We start from the raw sequence: 21,725 nt of genomic DNA, 5'->3' as shown, positions 1-21,725 counted from the left end.
AGCCTCGGCCGCGGGCCGGTTCACTTTGCTCGGGTGACCTCCGTCCTGCCGGGGGCAGGGGGCGGGGAGTCGTGCGTGGGGCGCTCTGTGACGAGGCGCCGCCGCGGTCCTGCGGAAAAGAAGGGAGCTGCTGCGGTTGCTAGTAGGGCTGGCGGCCGGGTTAGGCCCGCGGAGCCCGCGAGCCCGGGGTACCGGTAGCCGGGGCCGGCGCAAGCGGGCCGGGGGTGGGGTCTGGCCCCGAGCCCTGCGGGCGGGGCGCCAGCGCCTGGCGTGGAGGACTGGGAAGGCCTTTCTCCAAGGTCGGCGTTCACCACCAGCTGAACCGAGTTGTTACCCCCACCGTGCTTTCCCGCTTGTCCCCTTTGGTCTGTCATTTCCTGACGCTTTGGAAGGCTCAGCCTTCTTTATGGTCCCTCTGCTCCATTTGACACACATGCATACCAGGATTAGACTGGTGTGTGATCGTTTTTGTTTGGTGTCTTTTCAGGAGAAACTGCCACCAAAACTTATTTTTCTTAACTTACACACCTTGAAGTTCTTGGTACTTTGGCTGGAAACGTTAATACTCGCTTTAAGACTTGCCTCCTTATTTGTTGCGATGAGAACTACTTCTTTCTAAACGTTAGTATTGTATTATGATCTTGGAATTTTATTTCCTCATTCTGCATATCCACCTCCACCCACCTAGAGGTCCAGGTTGAAACACTTAATAACTTAGTTACTGTTCGTGAACTTGGCTTCATGTCACTCGCTGCCGTGTTCCCTGATGTAGTTAAGAGTCACATGCAGGTCTTCCCTGGTGGCGCAGTGGTTGAGAGTTCGCCTGCCGATGCAGGGGACACGGGTTCGTGCCCCGGTCCGGGAAGATCCCACATGCCGCGGAGCAGCTGGGCCCATGAGCCATGGCCGCCGAGCCTGTGCGTCCGGAGCCTGTGCTCCGCAACGGGAGAGGCCACAGCAGTGAGAGGCCCGCGTACCGCAAAAAAAAAAAAAAAAAAAAAAAAGAGTCACATGCAATCGTAATTTGGCCAGTTTCATCATCAGCAAAGGGAACTAAAGTAGAAATTGCAATCAAGATTTTGGCCAATAGAATTCAGTGGAATATCACCCAAAAGTAGTCTTTAATTGTCTGACTAAAACACTTCTCCCCCAGGGACTTCCCTTGTGGTCCAGTGGTTAGGAATCCGTCCTGCAATGCGGGGTGACGCAGGTTCAATCTATCCCTGGCTGGGGAACTAAGATCCCACATGCCATGGGGTAACTAAGCCCGCGCTCCACAACTAGAGAGCCCGTGTGCCCCAACTATAGAGCCCACGCACTCTGGACCCCCCCGCGCCGCACCTGACGCAGCCAAAAAGTGAATATATAAATAAAACACTTCTTCCCCCCAGAAATATATCTAAAAGTTTGGAAGTTTGTTTCGTTGGGGAGTTAATGTTGCTGGAAGTGTTGTTAACTCGCATGTCTTTATCATCCATTTTAATTTGTACTTTTCTAACTTTTTATTTTCAGCATAATGGCAGAAACTGCTTCTCCACTGAAGCACTTTGTGCTGGCTAAGAAGACAATTACAGCAATCTTTGACCAGTTACTGGAGTTTGTTACTGAAGGATCACATTTTGTTGAAGGTTAGCTCCTCTAAGTTTTTTAAATAATTACTTTTGAAAATATATAAAGGTGCTTTATTCTTTCAATCTTGGTTACTGAACACATACAGGGGATTGTGCTCTATGAGAGATACCATAAAAAATAAAACCCATTTCTGCCCTCCAAAGGAGGAAGATTGAATTATGTTAATAGCAACTAAGAAGTGCATATGTGAGGTCCTATTCTAAGCAGTTTATTTTATTAATAACTCATTTAATCCTCACATCAACACTGAGGCAGATATTAATCACACATTTTAAAAATGAAGGAACTAAGGCACAGAAAAGGTAAGCAGCTTACCAAAGATCACGCAGCTAGTAAATGCCCAGACTGAAAGTCAGGCAGCCCACATTTAGCCATTTATACTTATCACCCCCATCAACTCAGCAGTTAAGCCAAGATCTGAGACCTATCTTATCTTCTCAAATGAGGCTGGGATGCAGTGGGAAAAGGGAAAAAGGAGTTTTCTTAAACAGTGTAACTGTTCAAACAAAGGTGGTGAGAATGTCATACTGGGAAATACTACTTTAGAGATAATTGTTGACCTTCAAGAGTACAGTGAAAAGGGAGGGATTCTGTAAACTCCTGTGATAGTGGGAAAACATCTGGTAGGTTGGTAGAATCAAACTTTTTTCCTTGTCCCTCCTAATTCTCTTTCACCAGATTTTGAGTTTCTTGAGAGTAGGGATCCTGCCTTATTATTTTGTCCGTATTACCAGATCTGACACAAGTTTTGCTGTTGAATGAGGAAAAAAATACTGGTTCAGAATCTTAGTTTTCAATGTGGAAAGAATTTGAGCTGGCATGGTGACTTTTGAATAATATTTTATTCTAAAAAAGTTGATGGGAAGTGAAAATGAAGTTAAATGTAACATCTTCTGTGTATTGAGCATGTAATAGATGCTAGGAGCTATAAACTCTAGGAGCTAGTGAATTCAGCTTTAGAATCTGAATTCATTGTTAACTGTTATTGGTGGGTATGGAGCCAGTAGACACAACCAAACCACAGATCGGGAAAAGGAAGGATTTATTACTTGCAGCAGGTAAGGAGAACACGGGATCTTTCCCAAAGCAGTGTGTCTCCAAACAGCAAAATTGGGGAAGTTTTAAGCTAAGGGTACATGTGTATTCATGAAGGGGCTTGAGCAGAGGAGAATTCAGCATAGAATTGGAGCAAAGATCAACAGAGTCCAGGTTCTTAGTTGACTGAAGTCAGGAGGGTCAACAACATCATCATTCGGTTCTCCACCTGGGTGGGGACTTTAGTTCCTGCAGAACTCAAAGATAGATAGATAGATAGATAGATAGATATACACACACGTGCACACACACACACATATATATGTATGTTTCTTGAGGAGGAACTGGGACTCTGCTTTATCACTCACTATTGTTTGACTGCCTTTTCTCTTTTGCTGCATTCCTTTGTTCCCTTAAGATCATCGATTACTGAGACCTGTTCAAGGGCGAGTATTGTGGCCAGGCTTAGATCACAAAATGGCTTAGGCCAGAATGGATTCTCTTAAGTCAAGAAAGCCATTTCTGGTTCTCTTTCTCTGGGGACCCCGTAACCTATCTGCTTACATTACTGGTTCTAAAACCTCAGAAAAAAATGTTGCAAAAAAGAGGCAAAGCAAGTAAATCAGGAAGCACATAGAAGGCAAGAATGAAATGAAAAACAAAGATGAATGTAATGGTATTTAAGCCAGTCTTGCCTTTATTCACCAAATTGCACATATTTTATCAATGTACTTGAAAAGTATGGTGAGATGTGAAGCTTAAGTTTAATTAGATGTCACTCAGTAAGTTGTGTCAGTATTTGTCTCTAATTAGGACCATTCAGATAGCCAAATGAATCTTCATGTTTTCACCTTCAAAATGAGATGATAAAAATGTAAAAATATATATTCCTGAACTATAAACAAAACTGAGATACTTTCCTACTTTTCAAATCGTTGCTTTCCCAGCTACCCCCATCTCTGGAGGAAGAGAGATTGGGACTGGGGTAGGCAGTTACTCCCAAACCTGACAGGAGTGGGTTACAGTCTGCAATTCTCTTTTCATTCATGTTCAAGGAGCTGTCTTGCTCCACCCCTGTGGGAAGCAGACAAGAAGTAGTAAGACAGCAAGGTATTACCTAGCTTGAAGACCTCCTTGAACCATATCTTTATTTTGGGGGGACTACCCATTCACACCTCACTCTTAGCATGTGAATCCCTCTTCTCAGTTCAAGATTTGAAGCTCCTGTCAGGATGGAATAATAATAATAGGTGGATATTAGGTTCTAGTTTTGCTGTTCAGAAATGCTTTTTTGTCTTAGGTGGGTATTTTGTATCTTTGAGACCTAGATGAATAATAAGTACCCTTTTGACTGGACCCCTGTAATTTTTAATAATTTTGAAATTCTTTTGGGCAGTATTCTTATGACCCATTGCAACGAGGCACTCACCTTTTACCAAATATTCAGATACCATGTTATTTTTATTTTCAAATATCATGTTAATATAGAACAAACCCCAAATATATGCATATCTTAAGTATTCTGTTTTATAATTAACTTAATATCACCTATATTACTTTCTCTAATACCATTTCAATTTTACAGCAACATACAAGAATCCAGAACTTGACCGAGTAGCTACTGAGGATGATCTGATAGAAATACAGAGGTATAAAAATAAGCTTTCCATCATTGGTGAGGTGCTGTCTCGGAGACACATGAAAGTGGCATTTTTTGGCAGGTAATCCTTCATTATTTCTTCTCAAGGGTAGTTTCCAGATACTAGCTTTTCTTATCTGCAGCTTTGTTGCTGATGTTGCAGCAAGTGATATTCTTCGCCCTTTTCTTCACAACAGTTTCTGCCTGTATTAAATGTTAAAAGCTATTAGCATGTAAAAGAACTTGTTCATTTTAGCTCCTGGTATAAAATAAAGCTTTATGAAGGTCAATCATATTTTTATTTTTTAAGGATGCTCATCTCTAAGAATTGGCTTCTTAGCCAGCTATAAGAATAGAAAAACAGATAAGTATAATTTGTGACTTACTCTTTTTAAGTTTCTATTGATTATCAGGTGTGCCTTCCAAAAGGATTTTCAGCTCCATGATTCCCAGAGGGAGAATAAGAAGTGCCGTTCCTTAATGAAACTTCTGGAGTGGTAGAATGATTCCTGCCACAGCTCATACATTAATTTAAGGACCATTTGTTAACTACCTATGTACCAGTCACTCTGTTAGGTACTAGAGATGCAAAGAGAAATGACGAGGCCCCCACTTGGTTGTTCAGATATCATGTGCTGTTCACCAGTAGAAGGATTTATTTACTCACTAACCTCGTAGGCCTTCTAAGCTATTTCCCATCTTTGGGCTTTAGCACTTGGAATTTCCTATGCCTAGAATTCTCTTTGCCTTGTTGTATGTCTGACTCCTTCTCACTCTTCAAATCTCATCCTAAATGTTACTACAGCAGAAACCTTTCCGGACCACTCTAAGTTATTCCTTCTCAGTTATTCTCTGCTAAAGCACCCTGTTTATGTCCTTGAAAACTTTTCTCAAAGCTCTGTATTTGTTTGTTTTTTGTTTTATGTTGTTATCTGCTTCTTCCACTTGACCATATTCTCAAGGCCTTAAACAGAGTCTAGTATGAAGTAGGTCCATGAAAGAGGCCCTACCCCAGGTTAGGGTGGTATAGGAGTGGGAGGGAAGAGACCTCCTGGAGAAGTGATGACTCAGTTGTCCTGCTTGAGAAGAAGAAATAGGAATGAGCTTTGCATGTGAAAAAGGTCCAGCCCAGATTTAAGATGGGATGTTAGACCACATCTTGTGATGGGAAGAGTGGGCTGTGATTTCAGATTGTAATCTGGTGAAATTTTTTTTTACAAAATTTGCATTCTAAAAAAGTTGGCCTTTGACCCAGTGAAAGAACAAAGTTTTTACTGTTATGTTTTGTCATGATTTTGTGTATTCATTCTTCAGGACAAGCAGTGGGAAGAGCTCTGTTATCAATGCCATGTTGTGGGATAAAGTCCTCCCTAGTGGAATTGGCCATACAACCAATTGCTTCCTGAGTGTTGAAGGAACGGATGGAGATAAAGCCTATCTCATGACAGAAGGGTCAGATGAAAAAAAGAATGTGAAGGTATAGTATTTGATCTTTAGCAACATAATGTACCTGAAATAATGTCCTTAACTTGTTCTTTTAAAAAATTTTTTACAAGATATCTGCATTGCTAGAGATGGAAGAACCATTAGTATTTCTATTCATAGCTTTTAAAACCATCACTAATATTTTGAATTTTCTAAAATTCTTTTGCTTCAGAATTAAGTTACTGGAAGAATAAAACCTGTCCTCACCTAAATGAAAGTAAATTAGAATTAAAAGTTTATAAAATTTTTAAAATAGTGTTCCTGGTGAAAAGAACATTATTGAAGTGTGTTGTTGCTGTTTAATCTCAAATCTTGTCTTTCTAAAGAAAACTTTGTTTAAAAAATTGGGCTCTGGAATCTGTTTTTGACACATCTGTGCCTTTAGAAATTGTTTTTGCCTTTGGAATATTTGGTAAGCATATTCATTAGTAAAAGTTATAGCTTTACCAGATAAAGGCCAGTGGTAGTTCCCTACCTTTCATAAATTTCTTAAGGAATTCAGTGGCACTAGATTTTTTTCAGCCAAACAAAAATAAAAAGCAATTAGGATGCAAGATGTTTACTCTGGAATGAAAGCAATTGGTAAAAGACACTGCTTCTCGCTATACTCACTTTCTCTTAAGTTGTAAGATTTCTCCCACAAATGCAAAAGTTCAGTGTGTGAAGATCCATGCTATTTTAGTTTTGGCTAAACTGTAGGTGAATTCATAGGTCTAGTCCTCCTTCTGTGAGTTTGCTGTTTGATCAGAGAAAGTAACTCAATCTGTCTAATACCCTTCAGATTACTTACAAACAATAAATAAGATGATAGTTATGAAAATATTTTTAAGCCATACAAATGAAGGAATCACTTATTTTGTAATCAAGATAAGTAGCAGACAGTATTCTAAATACTTGTAATAACTCAAACCTCACCACAACTCTGTCAGGTGGGTGCTTTTATTATTTTAATTTTATAGGTAAGGTATTAGGATTTTTTTTTAAATTAAATTTATTTATTTATTTTTGACTGCATTGGGTCTTCGTTGCTATGCACGGGCTTCCTCTACTTGCGGCAAGCGGGTGTTACTCTTCGTTGCAGCGCGCTGGTTTCTCATTGCGGTAGCTTCTCTTGTTGTGGAGCACAGGTTCTAGGCATGTGGGCTTCAGTAGTTGTGGCGCACGGGCCCAGCTGCTCTGCGTCATGTGGGATCCTCCCGGACAAGGGCTTGAACCCGCGTCCCCTGCATTGACAGGTGGATTCCTAACCACTGCGCCACCAGGGAAGCCCAGGTATCAGGATTTTAATACAAGTTTATGATTCTATCAAAAAGTTTATGAAAGCAAGCAGAAAAACCCCTACCTAACATTGTCACTGTGGAGATTCACTTCAAGCCTGATCAGGACTATTGTGCCCATTTGAAAATAGATGTTTCCCTTTAAAATTTCATACAAGTCACAAAAGAACCATCGAGGTATGTGTACTGATGCCCTTTCCTTGATTATTAATTTTGTCTTAAGCCCTTTGTACTTAATTGTATGTTTAACACATACATGAAAGGTAATGAACTAATGTATGTCAGAAGTCATCTTGAGAAATAGAAATATTTTAGGAAATTTAAATGGAAAGAGAAGACATAGTCATTGATTTAAAGCAGGCTTGTGTGAATAAATAACTGCCTAGTGATGTTCCTTTATTTTCCCCCCGTTATTACTAAGCAATAAACTCAATTTAGAAGAGTCAGAAAATACAATTAGACAAAAAGAGAAGAAACTCCAAAACTCTTACACTTCCAAAATTCTTTGGTATAGAGTTAAATTGGTGTTTCTCTGTATTTTTAAAACAAAATTGTTTTATATCATATATGCTATTTTCTTTCTTTTTTAATAATTTTATTTATTTATTATTTATTTGGCTGCACTGGGTCTTCATTGCTACACGTGGCCTTTCTTTAGTTGCAACGAGCAGGGGCTACTCTTCGTTGCAGTGTGCGGGCTTCTCATTGCGATGGCTTCTCTTGTTGTGGAGCACGGGCTCTAGGTGCACAGGCGGGCCAATAGTTGTGGCATGCAGGCTCAGTAGTTGTGGCTCATGGGCTCTAGAGCGCAGACTCAATAGTTGTGGTGCACGGGCTTAGTTGCTCCGCAGCATGTGGGATCTTCCCGGACCAGGGATTGAACCCATGTGCCCTGCATTGGCAGGTGGATTCTTAACCACTGCACCACCAGGGAAGTCCCATATATGCTATTTTCTGATTTGCTTTTTTTCTCTTAATATATTGTGAATTTCTTTTCATATATACAATATCAATTTCAGGGGTTGCATGGGATTCATTGCCAGAGTTCCATTTTTTGGACATTTAGAATGTTTCCAGCCCAGATTATCGTTATAGAATGGTATGAGTAAACTGTTTCAAGGCCTTATTTTTTTTCTTACTTGGTAATTTTTTTTTTTTTTTTTTTTTTTTTTTTGCGGTACGTGGGCCCCTCACCGCTGTGGCCTCTCCCGCTGCGGAGCACAGGCTCAGCGGCCATGGCTCACGGGCCCAGCCGCTCCGCGGCACATGGGATCCTCCCAGACCGGGGCACGAACCCGCATCCCCTGCATCAGCAGGCGGACTCCCAACCACTGCGCCACCAGGGAGGCCCCTTACTTGGTAATTTTAAACCTCAGGTTTCTCAGGATTGCTCAGATGGTTTTATTTCAAAAGATTTAAAGTTCTGCTTTTTTCTACATGTTTTGCAAAAATAAATGTACCAAATCATAATATTTTAAATTTTTATTGAATTTTGTTACAAGTAGAGTTTTATTTTTTCTTTCCTTCCCACTTTAGACAGTTAATCAGCTGGCCCATGCCCTTCATATGGACAAAGACTTGAAAGCTGGCTGTCTTGTACATGTGTTTTGGCCAAAGGCAAAATGTGCCCTCTTGAGAGATGACCTGGTTTTGGTGGATAGGTAAAATTATATATGAATTGTTTTCTACATACGTATTTGTTTTTTTTTTTTTAGAAATGCTGCTTGCTTTTAGCATGTAGTATGTAAAAATTTTAAATGTTCAGTTGCTTAAAAAAAATGTTCAATTGCTACTTTGTTCTCATTTGCTAGATTGTAATGGAACAGATAAGTTATTATTTTTTTGTTTTTTAATGGTTTCATAAAAGTGCCAATTTATCAGTTTAATTCTATTACAGGAAATTTCAAGAATTGTCACTTTTTTCTCTAGACTGACTTTGTAGTTTGGATAATTGGTTGGGCCTTAGAGATTGTCTCATTCTAGATACCTAGATAGATAACTCTAAATAGGTATTATTTTTAATCAGTAATTATTCTTGAGACTTAGTTTACCAAAATCACCACTGGACAGTTCATACAGCTTTTCATTGTTCAAGAATTAATCGAATGCTTTTGTAATTTATTCGGGCTCTTCTGATTAACCTGTATTTAATATGTTTTTTCAAAAATCATTCTACTACACTGGTGCTTAATAAAATGGTAATGCATATCTCTTTAGCATAGTCCTTAACCAAAAAAAGTAGTTAAATGATTTTTTTAAATTGTGGTGTGCTCTTTTGTTTTCTTCAGTTAAAATTTCAGTGTTCTATGGAAATCTTTATTTTTTTGGTTGAGGGTCTTCCCTTTTGATTGAAAGCGAGTTTCAAGTAATCAACAGAAATAGCTCAGATGAGAGAAGGTGCTTGGGAAATTTAAATATTTGGTTTAAATATAATATTAACTAATTAATTTTTCTTTATTTCATGGCCAGATTGTATCCATGACCCCAACCTGTTAACTTGCCAATTTGTCACAGGACATGTCAAGTCAATGTATAGACAGTTGGACTATACTTTTTATAGTATAGATTGTATATTAGCCTAGGTTTTATTTTCTTTTTTTCCATTGCTTATTTTCAGTCTTCCAAAGCATAAAGATTTAAAAGATTAAAATAGTGAGCATGTTACTTGCTTTGTCAAAAATCACGAAATTTTCTCTCTTTAGTAAATAAACTTTTTTTAGCATTTGTTAAGTTGTTGATTGGACAGGCTCTGGGGGTTGTCAGCAGAATAGAAGTATATAAAGCACAGATTCTCAGCTTTCCACAACTGCTGTCTTATAGCTGAGAAAGTAATTTAAATCTCCTAGGCTTCAGACTGATAACTAGTAGAAATCCTATCCTTTAGACGTCAACTAATTCTTAAAAGTTTAAAAAAATTATCTCTCTGTAATCTAAATTTTCTTTTTAAAGAATATATAATACAATTCTTATTTTATTCCCATTAGTCCAGGTACAGATGTCACTACAGAGCTGGATAGCTGGATTGATAAATTTTGCTTAGATGCTGATGTCTTCGTTTTGGTTGCAAACTCTGAATCAACTCTAATGAATACGGTAGGGTCTAATGATTATTTTGTTTGAATGATAGGAAATGAAATGATGTCTGTTTTAATTCTGAAAAGTGAAGGAAGTCCAAGTCATGGATTAGAAAGAATCTCTAATATCAGAGGTGAACGAAGGGGTTTGTGTTTCTGTGGGATTGGAAGGGCTGATTCTGGTTTGATGGCTCTAGCTTCTAGTGAATATTGGAGTTCACGGTGTGATACATGTGTGTTGTTGACATTCACTGTGGTTATTTACAAGTTTCTGAAGGAATAGGCATCAGAATTGTTAGGCTGTTGGCTTAAGTCTTTTGAATAAAGTATAACACTCCCACCTCACCTCCCTATCTGGCAGGCAAGGCTTTTCATACTTTGAGTTTTGTCAGCCTTTTCCGGCTTTATCTGTGTGCACTGTAGGTTTCAGCTTACCTGTGTACAGTGTAAGCTGCTGTCAAACATAGAAGATTATTTATCCAGAATGTCTAGAGCCAGACTTATTTCAAATAAACTTTCCAGAGTTTCAATATCTAATATCCAAAACTATTGTATAATCTTAAAAAAATGTTATTCATCAGAAGCATATAAATGGCCAAACACCATTAAAACCTAGGTGTTACCAGCAAGACCTGTTTTGTCACTGTGTTATTAGTGTTTATATGGCCCAATCTGTATCACATAAACCGTGTTGCTGTGACAACACTGACAGTTGTTTACAACCTGATGGTATAAAAAATAGGGAAATGTTTAAAATCTGTTTTAGAGTAACTACATTATTTAGACGTTGGATAAACAAACTTTGATACACATCCTGACTTTGGTACCTTTGTTTATGTTATTCTTTGTGCACAGTTCTTCCCCCTCCCAATTTTTCATCCTTCAAAAAGCCCTGTTGTCAGTACTTTTCAAGCCCTTCTTTATCACCACTTCCTTCTTTATGGGGCATTTCCTAATTTCAATTGGATATTTATACTATTTATGGCATATACCTTTATTGTTTATTATGATGTGTTGTACATGTGTCTTACATTATTATTTACTTAGTCTAAATCTTCAAAAAGATTTGAGGTAGCTTTTTGAAAATATGGACTGTCATATCTAGCAGTATCTTTTATGTCATGCATATAGTAGAAACAGATAAATATTGGTTAAATTGAATTTCAAAAAAAGACTGATGGGAGGAGTAGGAAAATCTTAACTTTTGCTTTCTTATATCTTCGTTTTGTCGTCTTTGAAAGTTTAATACTCAGAGTGCTTTGGGATCCTTTATCAGTGGGTGTTCATCACTGTTCTTAAATGGTTCAAACTTTGAGATTCAAATAAAGTTTCAAGTATAAAGGTAAAAATAAAGGAGCTTTAAAAAGTAAACATACTGTTGGATATTTCATGTTTTTCAGGAAAAACAGTTTTTTCACAAGGTAAATGAGCGACTTTCCAAGCCTAATATTTTTATTCTGAATAATCGTTGGGATGCCTCTGCATCAGAGCCAGAATATATGGAAGATGTAAGTTATTTTTTTCTTTAAGTTTTGAAATACAGTCATGTACATTGCTATCTGAAGAAACAATACACCTCATAGAATAGAACATCATAAGCAGCTATTCTCTTGAGAAGAATATAGTTACAGAAAACCTGAAGTGGATATGTGATAGAGACAGAGTATTAAGCTACTTTGAAGGAAAGTTATGTTATAAAAGTACTATCTAGTCATTTTAGGTCTTGAAATATCCTTCTGTTTCTTTGTTGTTGTTTTTTTTAATATTTATTTATTTATTTGGTTGTGCTGGGTCTTTGTCGCAGGCAGGCAGGCTCCTTAGTTGCAGCTCGCCGATCTAGTTTCCTGACCAGGGATCGAACCCAGGCCCCCTGCATTGGGAGGGCGAAGTCTTAACCACTGCACCACCAGGGAAGTCCCCTGTTTTTTTTAATTCTCTATTTAAGTATAACATGACAGAAAAGTGTACAAATCATAAGTGTCCAGCTCAGTGAATTTACAAATTTGACACCTGTGTAAGGATCCAGATCAAGAAGGATCCGGATCAAGAAGCAGAACATTCCAGCACCCCAGTATCCCCCATTTCCAGCCTCTATCCTCCAACCCACGAATAACCACTTACCATGTTTTCTGATACCCTAGATTAATTTTTCTGGTTGTTCAACTTTATGTAATGGGATCACGTAGTATCTACTTCTATGTCAGGTTTTTTGCTCAACATTACATTTGTGGTATGTATGCATACTGTTGTGCATAGCTGAAGTGCATTGCTATGTGGTATTTCATCCTATGAATAACAATTGATCTGTTCATTCTGATAGTTATGGGCATTTGGATAAATTTCCTGTTTTTAGCTATCATGAATAATGCTGCTGTGCATATTCTTTTTTATTTATTTATTTTTTGGCTGTGTTGGGTCTTGTTGTGGTGCATGGGCTTCTCTCTAGTTGTGGCATGCAAGGTCTGTAGTTGTGGCACGTGGGCTTAGTTGCCCTGTGGCATGTGAGTTCCTAGTTCCCTGACCAGGGATTGAACCAGCATCCCCTGTGTTGCAAGACAGATTCTTAACCACTGGGCCACCAGAGAGGTCCCTGTGCATATTCTTGTATATGTCTTTTTGGTGCACATTGGTGTATATTTCTGCTGAGTATATATCAATGGTTCTCAATGTAAGTGGCTGCGCGATTTTGGCCCCCAGGGAATATTTTGGTTGCCACAATTGAGGGTGTGTGCTACTGGCATCTAGTTGGTAGAGGCTAGTGATGCTGTTAAGCATCCTATAACACAGAACAGCTCCTGCCCCCAAACCAAAGATTTATCTGACTCAAAATGTCAATAACACAGGAATCAGTAATCCATGGGTATAATCTAGGAGTAGAATTGCTGGATTACAGATTAAGAATATGCTGGGGGTTTATTGTTTGTCTTTTGGCCTCACCACGTGGCTTACCAGGATCTTAGTTCCCTGACCAGGGCTTGAACTCGCCCCCTTGACAGTGAAAACAAAAGAGTCCTAACCACTGAACTATCAGGGAATTCCCAAGAATATGCTGTTTTAATAAATACAGCCCAAGTGTTTTCTGAAGTGCTCATACCAGTTTATATTCCTACCACCAGACTGAGAGTTCCACGTGATTTATATCCTTGCCAACACTTAGTATTTTTTGTTTTTGTTTTTCATTTTAGTCATGCTGGTGGTTTTAGAAACTTCATTTTAAAAAGGGTAGAGAATCTGATATTTGGTCTACAAATAATATTTAATTTGCTTGATACTACTTTTTCTGATTTTAATAGTAGTATGTGTTTATTATTTTAAAAAACTTAGAAAATACATTAAAAAATAAAATTTACACTATCCCATCACTATTCACATGTTAGATTATTTGCTTTCATTCTTCCCCTCACCCCCCAAATTGAAATTTTGCTTAATATGACGATTTATATCCTGTTGTTATTAACTCTTGCTTTATAATCATACTCTTTCAAATTGGGGTCTCATTTAACCATCAGAGAATTAGGAAATATCACCCACAAATTGTTCTTCTCCATTCCTATTTAGCTTAATTTTATTAAGTCTTAACATGGAGATCTCTTATCATAGCCATAATGCTAAAGGCTGGTACTAAACCCTAACTAACTTCTAATCCTTCTTCCTAATTTAGATACCCAAGTGCTATTGTTTTTTTTTTTTTTTTTTTTTTTTTTTTTTTTTTGCGGTACGTGGGCTTCTCACTGTTGTGGCCTCTCCCGTTGCGGAGCACAGGCTCCGGACGCGCAGGCTCAGCAGCCATGGCTCACGGCCCAGCCGCTCCGTGGCATGGGGGATCCTCCCGGACCGGGGCACGAACCCGTGTCCCCTGCATCAGCAGGCAGACTCTCAACCACTGCGCCACCAGGGAAGCCCTCAAGTGCTATTGTTAAACCTAATGTTAGAGCTCCAATCCCTAGCTAATGCATTCTCCCCAATTTTAATTCCAGGTAGTTTTTTTTTTTTAATATTTATTTTTATTTATTTATTTAGGCTGCGCTGGGTCTTATTTGCAGCGTGTGGGATCTTCGTTCCAGCATGTGGGAGCTTTTAGTTGCAACATGCAGGCTTCTTAGTTGTGGCCTGCTAACTTTAGTTGCGGCATGCATGTGGGATCTAGTTCCCCAATCAGGGATTGAACCCGGGCCCCGTGCATAGGGAGTGTGAAGTCTTACCCAGTGGACCACCAGGGAAGTCCCCCCAGTGTTTTTTAGAAGAAAAATATACCATCTGTGTTCTGATTTCAAAATAAAAATAACTTCATTATAGCAAATTTATTGTAGCACTTAATTTCTGATTTTAAAGGTATTAATAGCTTCACTGTAGAAAATTTGGAAAATAAAAGCTTAAGGAAGAAATTAAAATGCCACCTAGTTTTGTGGGTATTGCCTGCATGCCACCTATTAATTTACATAAATATATGTACACATCATATATCCTTAATACAGAATTAGGAACCTTTCCCCATGCCATTAAACACTAATGTTTGTCTACAGTATGTTTCTTAATGGTTGTGTAGTATTTGATGGTCCATCAGAATTTTAAATGTTCAAGGAAGAATCGTTAAGTTAAGAGGAAGATTTCCTGTCAGCAAGTATCAAACTTCATTTATTAGAATTTTTGGATTTGTTACGTATAAGGCAACTGTTACTATATCATATAATAATAATATCACTATAAGTGAAGTTTAGTATAGGCCAGTAACTGTTATATTTGTTTAATTATTCGAATTCTTTTAATACCCTGTTTTTCTCTAGGTACGCAGACAGCACATGGAAAGATGCCTACATTTCTTGGTGGAGGAGCTCAAAGTTGTGGATCCTTTAGAAGCACGGAGTCGTATCTTTTTTGTTTCTGCAAAGGAAGTTCTTAGTGCTAGAAAGCACAAAGCCCAGGGGATGCCAGAAGGTGGTATGTATTCATTATTTCATCCTTTTGAAATACAAATAGATTATAAAAATAGCATGCTAGAAATCTTATCTTGCTATATACTAGGTTTTAAAATCTTCACCTATATTACAGGTGGGGCACTTGGAGAAGGATTTCAGGCAAGATTGCAGGAGTTTCAGAATTTTGAACAAATCTTTGAGGTAGGAATTTTGTGAATGCACTGACTAATGTAAAACCATAACATTGGTTGGAGAGTGATCATAATCTTCTGTTTTCACTACTTACCTTTGTCAATAATCTTTGGTGTTATTTAGTGTAGTTTCTGACACAGCAAGTAAAACGAGGAAAGTTGGAAGAAAGAAAGTCCCTGCAAAATGGATGATCCATAAGAATGGAAAATTAAAGATTGTAATTTCTTCCTATTCTTTTTCTTTAATGTATTTGTATTTAAATGAGACACTAGTTTCTAATATTTTGTTGCTTAGTGGGTAAAATATTCTATATTCAATAGTCAGGCACAAGATTAAAGAAATGTAATTGCTGTTGGAATGGATAATAGAGCAAAATGAAGATTTTTTTTCTTTTGATAGAACATAGTTAATGTCATTGGACAAAAGTTAATTACATTTCTAAACTGTATTGTCACCTGTTAATTCTCTGTGTTTTATGCCAAATGTCCTGAACAAACGAATACAAAAATAAAGGTATAGGTCCTGTATTTTAGGAATCTAAACTACTGAGGTGCATGAATAGATAATGTGTGTGCAGCACTGGGGAGGGTAGATACTCTTATGTTTTGGTGTAGGTGTTTTATTCAGAAACATTAAAAGTTTCTACATTGACTGAAAAATTCTTTAGCTGTTAATCTTCTTGACTCTAATTTATCTCTTAGTTGTGCTTATTAGATTGCATATCTCCTCACCTGCAGATGAACACAAATACTTCAGAACTGAACAAAAACTTCCATCAGTAATTATTCTTCCTTATAAGTAGTAACTGTCTTAATAGTAAGGACATAAATGTTGAATGTACTTGGCAGAATTTTTAAAAATTAACCATTTGCTCACTATCCCCTATTTTTAATTTGGTGAGAGAGAGAAAGACCATTAGGTAGATAAAGACAAGGTGTTTAAGAAAACTCACTCTCTGCTATCTTGGTAAGATGTTTCTGATTGTTCAGAGGCCCCTGGGATATCAGTAGGTGTCTTGTCAAGCTAAGCTATAGGATATATGATATCCCAGTTACTCAAAGACCATTGTTTATCTTCTTTCCCTTTTGCTTTCACAAGAGATTCAATTCTCTCCTCACTCTTACCAGTTGTAGTCATTTCATCCATGGAGAAAATAATTGGGGAGCTCATCATTGTTTCCCTTGTCTTTTCTTATTTACTGAGCTTTTCTTTCTTCCTGTGTGTTTGTGTGCATGTGTGTTTGTCATTGATTTCTCCTACCAAATCATATACTGTTCAGTTATACATTTATACCTCTTTCATATTGGTTCCTGGTACAGCATTTGATTTCCCAGAATATCTCCTTGAAGAGGTGGGAATGAGAAGAATAACAGATGTGCTGTAGAGCACTGGTTTTCAAACCCGGCTGATGATGAGGTACTTTAGAGAACTGCAGACTCCTGACTCATCTCAGAGACTAATCCAGTAGGGCTAGGATGGACCTAGGAATCTGTTATATATTTAAAGCTCCCTGAGTGATTGCAATAATCAGGCAGACTTAGGAACTATTCTTTTTAATGTTTTTAGAAGAAACTTGGCATTTCACTTTTTTATTGTAAAAGTTCATTTGAGCATCTAAAAATTATATATGGAAAAAACTGTATATGAGCAAGAGCATGGAGAATGTTAGGCTTTAGAGTTTGAAATTTTTGTTTAAAACTATGATATAAAATGAGAATCAGCTAGAAATTATTTGAATTTACCTAAAGAAATAATCAGATGGCAAAAAATTTTGTCTGGATGGCCAAACCTTTTTTTGGTAACTGCACTGACAACTCTTTTCAACTTTTTGCCAAAGCTAAAATATGTTACTTTTAAAACTAATTTTGGTAATTTATGATTTCCTATAAATTGGTGCATTTCTGAGAATTTATGATTTAGTATAAAATTGTTTATTTAAAAAATGTTTGTATTCCTTTTCTATATCTATATATATACTTATATGTAGATATAGATGGATAAAGGATACAAGAAATATCTGTGTATTTTAAACCTTAATTGGATTTACCAATTATCTGATTGCTTTGCTTTTCCTCCAAAGACTTTGGTTAATTTATCAGTTGATACATAGTATTTTGGGGGTTTTGGTTTTTTTTTTTTTTTTTGTGCAGTTCGCGGGCCTCTCACTGCTGTGGCCTCTCCCATTGCGGAGCACAGGTTCCGGAAGCGCAGGCTCAGTGGCCATGGCTCACGGGCCCAGCCGCTCCGCGGCATGTGGGATCTTCCCGGACCGGGGCACGAACCCGTGTCCCCTGCATCGGCAGGTGGACTCTCAACCACTGCGCCACGAGGGAAGCCCTATTTTTTGGTTTTTATTCATTAAATTCTATGTTAATCTTTACACAAAGTTTCTTTCTGCTTTCATTATATGAGTGGGATCGTTTTTTGCTTTTTGGTCTTTAAGAAAGGATTTAGGGCCATGAATTTGTGAGTGTAGCTTTGGATGTACTCTGTAGGTTTCAGTATCCGGTTTCATTGTTGATTAATTTTTAATGATAGCTTTTGGCATTTCCTATTCAATACAGGAGTTATTAAAATTCAGATGTTTTGATTATTATCATCTAACTTTTCTTGATTTTTTTTGCATTGTGATCACAAAATGTGGCCTTTATACACATTTTCTCTGTTTTTGGAATTCAATATTGTGTGTGTAGTCTTATAAGATGATTTTTGTGTAAAGAAAAACTGTACCAAGTTAATCATTTTATCAAACAGTCTGATCTTTGTTTGCCATGGACCTCTTGAGATTCATTTGGTTTAAAAGAAGCTGAATATTATGAACTTTCAGGGTACCAAGTTAAATAAGGCTTGGAAATTAAATAAAATCAGTCAAGAAAATCAATGTTAATTCTATTCATATATTTCCTTGTTTTCAACCTATATTTGGACAGGTGTATATTCTGAACGCAGTTTAGCAATCTAAAATTTTTTTGCCCAAATATTTGGCCATTAACTATTCTTTTTTTTTTTTTTTTTTTTTTTTTTTGCGGTACGCGGGCCTCTCACTGTTGCGGCCTCTCCCATTGCGGAGCACAGGCTCCGGACGCGCAGGCTCAGCGGCCATGGCTCACGGGCCCAGCCGCTCCGCGGCATGCGGGATCCTCCCAGACCGGGGCACGAACCCGTGTCCCCTGCATTGGCAGGCGGACTCTCAACCACTGCGCCACCAGGGAAGCCCCATTAACTATTCTTAATAGTTTTGTGTTAGTGAATTTGTTGTGAAGGACATTCCTGGGACAACTGGTAAAATTTGGAAATGGACTGTATGTTAGGTTAATAGTATTGTCCCGGTGATAAAAGTTCTGAATACAGTAATTGTTTTGTGGTTGTATAGGAAAATGTCCCCGTTCTTAGGAGACACATGTTAATATATTTAGTAGTAAGGCTGTGGTGGTTACAATGAACTGTCAAATTGTTCAGCAGGAAGAAATATATACAGGTATGTATAAAGATGAATATCTATATAGACTTATCTATATAAATCTGCATGGAGAGAGAGAAGGAAAGGTAAACAAAGCTGAATGTTAACATTTGGTATATTTACTTGAAAGGTATATTGTATCTTGGTGTTCTTTCTTGCAATTTTCCTGTCAGTTTAAGATATTTCAAAATAATACGTTGGGAGTGGTAAATAGCATGTTATTGGGTATTTAGGGTCTTTAATCAAGGGGACTTGTCAAGCTGGTTGTATGTCTTTGTGTGTGTGTGTGTGTGTGGTACGCGGGCCTCTCACTGTTGTGGCCTCTCCCGTTGCGGAGCACAGGCTCTGGACACACAGGCTCAGCGGCCATGGCTCACGGGCCCAGCCGCTCCGCAGCATGTGGGATCTTCCCGGACCGGGGCACGAACCCGTGTCCCTTGCATCGGCAGGCGAACTCTCAACCACTGCGCCACCAGGGAAGCCCTGTATGTCTTAATTACACATAAATATTAATATTTACAAATTTGTAACTACGTATGACTAAATCATCAGCTGTTTTCTGTAGATGTTATTAGAAAATCAGAAGATGATCATAATTGAGATGTGATTATTGCTTTGGTTCTAAATCTTACAGCCTACAGGATACTCTGACAAGATGGAATTTAAATTGTCTGGTGTAGTATTTTAAACTTCTCCTTGGAAAATTAGAGTTCCTGATAAAATAAGTCTGGGAACTGCTGCATGCTATATATTTCTCCCATGGAGATTCTTAAGTATATTAGTGTATAAAGGGCTCTGAGAAATGGTTCAGTAAAGAACCTTTATTTAAATTAGCATTCCCTGGGACTTCCCCAGTGGTCCAGTGGCTAAGACTCAGTGCTCCCAATGCAGGGGGCCCGGGGTCAATCCCTGGTCAGGGAATTAGATCCCACATGCTGCAACTAAGACCTGGTGCAGCCAAATAAATAAATATTTTAAAAAAAATAAATTAGCATTCCCCGTACTTAGTTTGGAATAGAGTATTCCTTTTGCAGTTGACTTCTGATATTTTTCTGATCAGCGGGAACGTCAGTGTGGGATACTTTTTAATTAGAAAAAGATTGCCTGTTTTCTTCTTTATACTTATTCACCAATGTATATTTTTGAATCAAGGAGTAACTTGTATATTGCCTAATAACTTTTGGAGGTCTTTTCTTTTTCTCTAGTCTAGCTCTAATACTGTGCTGTTATCTACAAATTTGGGGTCTTCATTGCTGATATCTAGATCTGCTTCATCGAGGAACAGAATTTCTTTTAACTTTTTTTCTTTTAAAAATATTTTTATTCTTTTATTATTGTTTTTGTGACGGTTAATTTGGCAATTTATGAGATAGTTATTTAAAGTAAAATTAAAACTTTGTTTTGGTCATTAAAAAATAAGCAGTTTGCACTTTAAATGTTTAATATTGTGTAGTTATTGGTGGCTTCTGCTTTGGCATATACAGAACAGGAATACTGTAACTTCTTATTACTAATCTCTTCAGGATTAGTGATAATTGAGTGATGTGTAAATGAGCTTGACAATGTGCAAAAGTAAGACTATGCACTGAAAAAAAGTAATGGGCTCTGAGTTAAGACATAAACTGTTAACTACATGAATTACCCTCATGTGCCCTATAGCTAAAGAAATGAATCTGCTTTGTTTTCTATACCTCAAAAAAATACCAAAGAGAGAATTTAAAAGTCTCTTCTGTCTTAGTGAAATAATCATTTTAGAGATGTGAAGGCTCAGCATAGATTATAAATAGAACACTGAATGAATATATAATATACTAATGATTTCACCATAACAAATATAGTGCTAGAGTATTAAGTGACTACCTTTTAAAGCTTAAAAGCTATTTATTTTGATAAAGGATAGTAATTACTTTCAGAAGTAATTACCACAATTTGTACTGGTTTTATATTAAGTTCAAGAAGATGAATTCATGGAAATATTGGAGAGTTGGGGGTATATCCCTAATTTGATGTCGTGACCCAGATGAGTGTTCTTGGTTGTTCAAAGACCAGATAGTATTTCTCTACACTTGCAGTTGTTTTCAAATGTTATGTCAGTACAGAATTTGACTTTTCTATGATGTAAAAGTGAAAGGCCAATTTTAATTTAATAATTTTGCTAGCACTTAAATGATGAATCACAGTAAATGTTTTAAATAGCAAGTAATATGCACATATATTGAAACTGAAATAAAATTTCACAAAAGAAACATCCATGATCATATGTGGTGCATTCTGATGTATTCTCTGTGTAAAAAACACTGGTCATGAAACACTAATTGATTTGTACAACTGTTAGTAAGTTGTGAGCTACAGTTAGCTTGAAAGTGAAGCATGAGATAAGGCATCATTCTGACCTGTATGCACACACTAGTCCAATGACAATAATGGGATTATCTTAGAAATAGCTTTAGATATTTTTCTATGAACAATTTAAAATATTACTTAGGTTGTTTGCTGTTAAATAGTATTTTTCAGTTTGTTCAAGCTTTAATCTGTAGAAGTCCTTTTTACTAACTTTATGTGAATCATATCGTTCATTTTTTTCAATGTAGAATTCTATTTCATGGCTTAAGAACTTCATGAGGTTTTCATTGCAAATATGAGAAAAATCAAGATAGATGAACTAGAAGTAGATTAAAGGTGATCCAAATAAAATTAGTAATCTTAATAGGAAGCCTTGTTTAACATTGAAAATAGCACCCTTTTTAATTTATTTTAAAAAATAATATAGTCAAAGAACCATTGCACATTACTGTGTAAAATTACACAAAGCTATGAACTTGCTGTTAAAGCCTTTAACTTTTAAATTTTTAACATTTTTTTTTACCTTTATAATTTTAAGTTGTGTTTGTCATCCATTTATTTTCTATCCTTATGTCTGTTTTGGTTAACATTCCAAACAGCAAGTTTTTGTGTTTAAATTCCTGAAAATGTTGGGATGGAATTACAGTAATGTGTTATGGCTTGGGCCCCTCG

The 21,725-nt window shown here is 37.3% G+C and overlaps 1 protein-coding gene across 1 annotated transcript in view; it reads left to right on the top strand.

Annotated features, from left to right (window-relative positions):
• Positions 1 to 1,516: 1,516 nt before the first annotated feature.
• The window catches only part of MFN1 (mitofusin 1), a gene marked incomplete at both ends in the record, with an annotated part of 31,205 nt that continues 10,996 nt past the window's right edge, over positions 1,517 to 21,725 (top strand). Inside the window, 8 exons of the mRNA XM_079705328.1 lie at positions 1,517 to 1,628; positions 4,253 to 4,388; positions 5,621 to 5,783; positions 8,605 to 8,729; positions 10,053 to 10,161; positions 11,543 to 11,650; positions 14,927 to 15,080; positions 15,192 to 15,259. Of these exons, the coding sequence (XP_079561454.1) occupies positions 1,517 to 1,628; positions 4,253 to 4,388; positions 5,621 to 5,783; positions 8,605 to 8,729; positions 10,053 to 10,161; positions 11,543 to 11,650; positions 14,927 to 15,080; positions 15,192 to 15,259 (975 nt within the window). The remainder of the gene's footprint in view (positions 1,629 to 4,252; positions 4,389 to 5,620; positions 5,784 to 8,604; positions 8,730 to 10,052; positions 10,162 to 11,542; positions 11,651 to 14,926; positions 15,081 to 15,191; positions 15,260 to 21,725) is intronic.

Source organism: Hyperoodon ampullatus, assembly GCF_949752795.1.
Source record: "Hyperoodon ampullatus genome assembly, chromosome: 5".
Classification (NCBI taxonomy): Eukaryota; Metazoa; Chordata; class Mammalia; order Artiodactyla; family Ziphiidae; genus Hyperoodon; species Hyperoodon ampullatus.
Note: the sequence above shows the minus strand (reverse complement) of the source record. Positions and strands in the feature narration are given on the sequence as shown.